Below are 8,449 nucleotides of genomic sequence, written 5' to 3'. Positions count from 1 at the left end.
GGTTATAGATTCAACCCTTCTCTAAGCCTTCTACAATCTTCATTGGTCTTTTTTTTAAAATGATATAGTATCTCCTTACTTATACTAGTATCATTTCAAATATTATATTAAGGTAGAAACTCATGTGCAATTGATTTCATGTGAAGTTAATTGAAGGTTGTGGTAGGCTTAGAGAAGGGGGCTGAATCTATGCCTTTCTTTTTGTTACTGAAATGACCCTTTAAAATAAACTTTCAATTTTGATTCTGTTTGAACTCAGCAGCAGAAAATTTATAAGACAATTTATTTTTGTTTCATGAATATCAGAAACAGAATACAATAGAGAAGATGGAAGCTAACACCAGCATGTATCCTGGTTTGGTTGCCTTGTGCTATGCAACCTACATCCATTCTTCTCCACAACAATGGAGGAATTTCCACTATAGTTAAAAGTATTACGTACACTAATTTCACAGGATTGACACAATCCTTTCACACTCAAGTTCTAACCTAACTTGATATTGGCTATGCTAATACCTAACTCTTCACTCTTAGTGCTAACCCAACTAAGAAAGGGATACCTCACAGGTACAAGATACAAGACACGGACATACCTAAAGAAATCTGAAAATAACTCTAGACTTTTCTTTCAAGTGTTTCACTCAGCCTCTTTTCACTCATGGCTTTTTACTTGGCTCTCTCAATATGCCTTTTCACTCAAGAAATTACAGAAAGATAAACATTGAAAAGTAAATTACAATCTGTAAAACATGAAAGAGATTGACTCTTCAACAGCCCCTTTGCTATGTGATAAATCAGACTTGCATGTCTCTAATTCAGTTCTTCATTTTTGGCGGAATGCTTCTTTAAAAGAAAGCACTGTCCAAGTAGAGGAATTTCTTCAGAGAACTCTTCACAGAACAAAATCTCAATAACACTGGTTATCTCTCCTTGCCTTCACTCTGAAGTAATTTTTCTATTTGTATCTTGCTTTTTTCACGGCTAGGATTTAGCTCCTTGGTTCTTGAACCAGCTTTAAATTAGCACTTCTCTCTTTCTTTCATCAGCACAAAAAATCAGGAATTTTGACTTAGAACTAAGCTCCGTAACTGACACAGCAGCAGTAATATTTTTCTGTCTCAATCAGCTTATTAGAATCCAAGCCATAATCTTGTGTTTTGGCTCCAAGAAACAATCTCATTCATTGATTCACAACAGGAAAAAACAGACACCACTTTCTTCATTTTTTTTTCTAAAATGGTATGTGTAGAAGAAGGTAGGTTTCAATCAAGCTATCAACATGCATGAAAATAGAAACAATCTACCTTTATCTTCTGATTAAGCTAGAGGAGCCCTTTATATTTGGCTTCATTGATTTGACCTTTTCTTCAAGAAGTTTCTTCCCCTTTTCTTCTTTGTGTATTGTCTGAAAGACAAAACTTGCGATCAAGAACTCTCTTTTTCTTTTAGGATGTGAACCCTAGCATAGCCATCTTGTCATGCGTGGGTGAGAGAAGAGAAGAACGAGAACAAAGAGTTGGTTCAGTAGAGAAGGGATTAGTTCAGATGCAAATGAACTTTAGTTACTTGATTAGCCACTAAATTAGATAAGGAATGGACTTGCATCACCTAATGGGCTTGCTTATGAATATGGGCTCACTTCATCAAATTTGAGGCCTTTGTGATTAGGCTTTCTCTTTCTTTCTTCTTTGATGAAATGAGTAGGAAGAATGAAGCTCTCTTTCCTGTGTTTTGTTGCTGACCGAAGCAATAAAAGAGAGTGAAGACATCAATCTTGTATGAGAAGCTTGGTAGGATCAACTTGGGCTTGGATTTTCTTCTTTTACTTTTTAGCCCATTTGGTTTATTTGCTTAGTGACTTTGGGCTTTGTTAGTTAGATATTCACCAATAAATTAGTTTTTGTTTCCTTCTAATTGGGCTGCCAATTCTTTGATTTATGACCTGCAACACTTAACCAAACACATTTAAAACTAATTAATCACCCAATAAAATAATATTTATCATCATCAATTAAATTAGTTAATTTTTTAACTCAATATTAATAGTTAAGAATCGTTAAATAATTTGATAAATTTAACTAAATTATCATCTAAATTATCAATTTCACATAAAATTAACTATACCTGAATTTTAACTTTAATTATATCAAATACAAATTTTAATTTTAAATCAGTTAAGCTTCGGCAAAAATAAAAAATGATATCAAAAAAATATCTCATTAAAGTTGCTCTAAGTATTGATAAATGGTAATTTTCTTTGGGCCAATAAAAAAATAAATGCCAATTCGATTCTCGAAATTCAAATCACGCATCAATTAAATTCCTAACTTTTATAAATGATCAATTACGTCCCTTAATCGAAAAAACGTGAGTCTTCATTCGTTTTTAAATAAACTTCCGTCTTATCAGTGCTAACGTGTACTGTTAAGTACTAGTTTGATAATATAAAAACGACGTCATTCAACGAGAACCCGCCCCCACCTTAGCGGAGACCCGGAGTTTTCATCTTCTCTTTCTTTTTTTTCCATCAACATTTCATTCCAAGAAATCGTTGCCACCGAAGACTCCTTCACTGCATGTTGCAAGATGCCAACACCGAGCCTCACGCTTCGTGCCCTTGAGTCCTTGACCATCCCTAAAGTCATGGTTGCTGTCACATGGGTATTGCCACGCAAGGCCATCGCTGTGCCTCCCCCGATTTAAAGAACTAGGGTATCGTTTTTGTCGATGACCTCTAATCCGCCTTGAAAGTCTCTTTAGCCTCTTGTTCGATCCCACATTGTGTCTTTTTCCCTGATGATGCCTCTGCTTCGATACTATCGTGATCTTGTTTCTCTCCTCCGAGGGCCATTTTCTGTCTGAGTTTATGTCACGATAACTACTTCAAAGAGGGAGAGAGAGATGTGATAATGATAATGTGGGAGTGAGTATGAGGTAGTAAAGTGAGATGATTAGTAGGCGTGAGGGTGGAGAATGGATAGATGATGATGGGTCAATGATATGGAAGGGACAAGCTTAAGTTGAATGAGGTAGCGAAAATGGAGGAAGGCACGGTGGGGTTGATAATGTGGAGACGGTGGGAGTGAGTGAGTGAGGATACGGTGGTGTTGATAATGGAGATAAACAATAATAAGTAGTGATGATAATGATTCTAGGAACGGCAATTCACTTGGAGATGATAGAAAATTTACGTTTTTGAGCCACTTAATTAAAGATGTCAAAAATATTTTTTAAAATATTTTTTAAAAATTAAAAATTAATACATATAATCAATTAAAGTATTAAACTATCTTATTTTTATTAAAATTAGATCGGATAAATCAGTTTTGTCAAAAAATTAATAAATTAAATTTTGAATCAGTATAGATTAATATTTTTTTTATAAAACATTATTACAATATTTTTATTATAAAAAATAACTAAAATACCCCAATTATATATATATATATATATATATATATATATATATATATATATATCTTAAAAATTTTGAATTCTAACCTTATGATACAAAGAAGAAAAGGGTTAGAATTTAAAATTTTTAAAATTAATATATATATATAAGAGTATTTTAGTCATTTTTTATAATAGGAGTATTGTAGTAATTTTTTTATAAAAAATAATATTAATTTAGAACGATTCAAAATTTGATTCACTATTTTTCGGTCAAATTAATTTTTCTGGCTTAATTTTGACAAAAATAACACAATTTAATCTATTATATTTATTAAATTTTAATTATTAAAAAACATCTTAAAAAAAAGACATTTTAGACACTTTTTATCGAAGTGGTCCTCTTTTTAATTTTACAGAATATAATTGGTCATTTATTAAAATAAAAAAGTTAATTAATACACACTTTAAATTTTGAGACTAAATTAAATATTTACTCGCCAATAAAATATGGTGACCAAAAGCATAACAAATTAAAAAGAAAATTAAAATACATATTAAAATACACTAAAAATAATCATTAAAATTAGTTATCAGTAATACATAAAGATTGATTTGTTGATTGTTTTTTTGCACACATAATATTTTTAAAAAATCAAAATAAAATTAACAATGGCAGTTGAATAATCTTTCAATAACAATATTAAAAAATAATAGTTAAATTTAATTACAAAAATTACTTGACATATAATAATAGTTATCTACTCAAATAAAAATATTAAAAATATCTTCTCATAAAGAGTTTTGTATTAAAAGTGTGTTTTATTTGTTTAGCTACGTCTTAAAAAAAGATAATACTTTTATAATATATCAAATCAAACCCTACAATTTATTATCTAATAATAAAAAAAACGGTTCCAACTCTTATTTATAATTTGTGGATGTGTCTAATAAAAATGTCTTTTTTCTAACTGTGTTTAATAAAAGTGTCTTTATAGATATATTTTCTGGATGTGTCTCTTTATATATGTATTTAAATATATTAATTATTAGACACATTTATAAATACACTTCCATGAAACACAAATATAAATAAGAGTTGGCAGAAGTTGGCAGATAATATGTTGGTACTCTATACTTATACATCTTTATATAAAAACAATTGTGAAATCTTCGTGATAGTATCCACCGTAATAATATCACCCAACAATAGTTGTTTCCTATCCATAATAATAAGCTGGTGCACATTGTGGTGATACTTCTTCTTCATCATCATCACAAGTATCTCCAGACTGATAAAGAAAAGAGTGGATTATTATTCCAACACAGAAACAAAAACTTTTCATCTCTAATAATCTTATAGCCATGTGCAAAATTCTGCAATTCAGTTACTCCTCTTAACATCCCCTCCAAGCTAATAGCTTCAGCGCAAAACCCAGCAAGTTCAAGCCTTGAGATCCACGCCTTAAGCGGCTCATACCTTTCTTTTCTCTCAGCTCCCTCACACGCAATTATATTCTTTATTTGCTCTCCCAACATCGCTCTCTCAAAGAAGATCTTCTTCACTGACGGTGCAGTTACCAAGCATTTAAAAAACGCATCGTAGAAATCCAAGGCTTTGTCAACCCGATCCGTTAAGGATTGTCCGTTGACGTTTGATTCTTGTTCCATGATGACCATAACTTTGGGCTGGAGCTTCCAGAGGCCGTGCAGAAAACACTCCATCTTAGGCACTGGGCTTTGAGTTAAACGATGATGAGTTGCTAGTGCCAATGCCGAATTAGGACTTTGATTAATTATGACATTGTGATTGTTATTATTATAACTGTCCTTGGCAATCACATCTGCAAAACTTTGTTGATAGAAGAATTGGTTGGATACTGCAACTGGAACAGGTGGATCATCGGTGCTTAAAAGGCGGTGCAATTGAAGAACAATACTGATTGCAATAGGCTCTCCGTTAAGTATAGGCAAATTATCTAGGTTTAAATTTTCTAAAGTACTCACCTGTATATATGTTGCAAAATTATCAGTACCAACTAAAAATATTAAAATTTAGATATCATATAATAGTAATATAATAATCAAGAAAAAGATTAAGAGATTAATATTTTTTTGAGTAATTACCTAAATTAGCCCTGAGAATTTTAGAATTGGACATTTTAGTCCCCAAGAAAAATTAATACACAGATTAATTCCCAAGGTTTTATTCCGACAGACAAATCAATCCCTAGTTCATTTTCCGGCAGTGTAATTATCTCGATCAGTCCCCAAAGATTTTAAAAACGGACATCTTAGTCCCCAAGAAAAACTAATGTACAAATCAATCCCCAACGTTTTTTTTTGTTAGACATAATAGTCCCCGTCCAAAAATAAAATAAAATAAAATAATTATTTTATTAATTGCACAATAATATTGTACTATATTTTTTGTATTTTTGGACAAAAATAATAATAAATTCATTTATTAAATTCTTATATATATATATATATATATATATATATATATATATAGTCACTCAATAATAATAATAATAATAATAATAATAATAAAAAAAATTATTAAAGATTATTTTACAAAAAATTTAAGTTAAAACCATTTGATATTTTTGTATTTAATATAATCAAAAGATGTCTTAGGTAAAAAAAATATATATGTTTGTATTAAAAAATATTTTAATTTGGATTTATATTAAATACATATTTTTTTAATACAAATATTTTTTTAAATATTACATCTTTTAATTATATTAAATATAAAAATATCAAATAGTTTTAACTTTGAATTTCTTATAAAACAATCTCTAATAATTTTATTTATTATTATTATTCTATTTTTTTCTATACTAATTAAATTAACTCTTCATAATTTTTTTTAAAAGTATTAACCTTCTCGCTAGCATTTTTTATATATGTTGAGAATTAAAAATATTATAAAATCATAGGTAATTTTTATTTATCTGTACTCTTTTTTGTTGTAATTATACAAATTTGATAAGTTTAGTTTAGATATATTATTTGTACACACAAACATTTTTATATATGTTAACTCAATAATATATATATCCTAAAACTTGTGTATATATGTTGAGAAGTTAAAAATAATTATAAGACCATGGATAATTATTAGACTGTTTCCATCTTATTCCTTTATCAATAGCATCATACACTAGTCATTTTATGACTTATTCAGACTTGTTTATTATTAACTAAAGCGTACTCCTTGTCTCTCCATTATTCATGGAAAACTCAATTTTGTAATAAGTTGGCCAAAATTACATTCACCCAAATAAACTTTTAGAGCTTCTTTTACATTATAAATTAAATTTTAGGATATTCACATTCAACTACCCAATTAAAATTAACCCAACTGAATTATATTAATGATGTATCTGACAATCAAATCAGATCTAATTGGTTTCGAATATTTGTGGGATTGCAATATCCAAACCAACCCGATTATTCTATTAAGTTTATATTAATTTTAAAAAAATATATATAATAATATATATATACAACGTTATTTTTTTTAACTCAAATTAAAATATTTATTTAAATATAATTTCAATGATGTATCACTTTTTATTTTTATCTTTTTTCACTTACATATTATTTCTATAATTTTTTATTTTTTTCTTATATTATTTTAATTTTTTCTAAATTTTATTTTCAATTGGATATCTGATTATCTAAACCAATTCAATCTGTGTTTAATCAATTTGGATTGGTTCAAATCCACTAACAAAAAATCTCAAATTTAAACTAATCCAAACTAGTTAAAATCTAATTGATTCGGTATTTTTTCTTCTACACATTCGAATTAACTTGATCTGTAAACACACTAATACATTTTGATTAAAATTTTTTAAATCATAAAATTTAATTAAAATTAAATAAAATTACAAATCAAAATTAGATAAAATATTGTTAAATAATCCTACTTTTAATAGATCTATGTATATTATAGGCCTAGGTAAACAGTGATTAAAATTATTGAAGTGTATGTATATAAAAATATTTTGTGTACATAAATTTAATTATTAAATTTATTATTATGTATTTGTATATAAATATATATTTTTAAGATATATTTTATATTTTATATATATATGGCTAAATTAATAGTTGGATTTTGTTTTATACATTTGACACAGTTGATATATATACTCACAATGTCATTGAATTCGAATTGGAAAAACTTGTCAGCCTCCAATGTCAACCGCAACTTCATTTGGGCTAACACCTCCTGATTTGTATGCACACAAGTGATCTTCAAATATGGTCGTTGTTGTGGTCTAGTTGATGAAGAAGAAGAAGAACTACAACGCTCTTTCAAACTCTGCATAAAGAGGACCCATTGAGTAGCATCATGGGGTGCACTAAGATCAAGTATATGAATACCTTGAAGCCCTGTCATGGCTTCAATAATGGCCTGATTTGTAACCGCATAAGATACCCTTTGGAATGGATAGAGTTCAAAGAATAAACCCTTAGCAAAAGAGTCTTCAAAAGTTGAGAGTGGTTTTGATAGAATGTTATGTGCACCATGGAGGTTTGATCTATTCACAAGTTGGCATGTAAGTGCCTCACTGAAATAAGTTGCTAGCCTTTGGAATCGATCACCTTCTGAGGAAGCAAGGTGAGAAATTTTTGCTAATGCTGAATCTGCATCTGAGATGTTGCCACATTCAATGTACTTAGCACAATTGCGCACAAGAATTTTGAGGAGCATGCCCCTTGGCTCGCTAGTAATCCCTTTGAACCAGGGATATCCATGTGCTGAACCTAACAATGCAATAATCATATCAAATAAATGCATGTGTGCCACATAACAATGATGGTGTGAGAGTTTTAATGGTGTCAGATTTTATCCAATGGTGTGGAATTACTCATTTTTTTTTGCTAGTTACATGTTGGCCAAAATTTAATAAAATTGTTGACCTCTAGACATTTCCTTATTATTAGACAAGTAATGATATATACAGGGACGGATCTAGAAATATTATCGTTGGGGCCAATAACATATAATATTAAAAAATTATGTAAAAAATTATAT

At 29.1% G+C, this 8,449-nt stretch overlaps 1 protein-coding gene across 1 annotated transcript; it reads right to left on the bottom strand.

The window, feature by feature from the left end:
- Nucleotides 1-4,668: 4,668 nt before the first annotated feature.
- On the bottom strand, nucleotides 4,669-8,212 carry LOC130965617 (GRAS family protein TF80-like). Its single transcript, XM_057890385.1, has 2 exons — nucleotides 7,565-8,212; nucleotides 4,669-5,400 (listed from the first exon to the last, which is right to left on the bottom strand). Exons 1-2 carry the CDS (start codon nucleotides 8,210-8,212, stop codon nucleotides 4,669-4,671), a joined length of 1,380 nt encoding a protein of 459 aa, XP_057746368.1.
- Nucleotides 8,213-8,449: the final 237 nt, after the last annotated feature.

The sequence above is a fragment of the Arachis stenosperma genome, chromosome 3 (genome assembly GCF_014773155.1).
Source record: "Arachis stenosperma cultivar V10309 chromosome 3, arast.V10309.gnm1.PFL2, whole genome shotgun sequence".
Taxonomy (NCBI): Eukaryota; Viridiplantae; Streptophyta; class Magnoliopsida; order Fabales; family Fabaceae; genus Arachis; species Arachis stenosperma.
The sequence above is the reverse complement of the archived record's forward strand: the minus strand, read 5'-3'. Positions and strand labels throughout refer to the sequence as shown.

Bases quoted from the DNA above. Each gene is read 5' to 3' on its own strand.
- LOC130965617 (XM_057890385.1), bottom strand. From the start codon at position 8,212: ATGCATTTATTTGATATGATTATTGCATTGTTAGGTTCAGCACATGGA. The intron at 5,401-7,564 runs GTGAGTATATAT...ACATATATACAG, and splicing joins AATTCGAATTCAATGACATT to GTGAGTACTTTAGAAAATTT.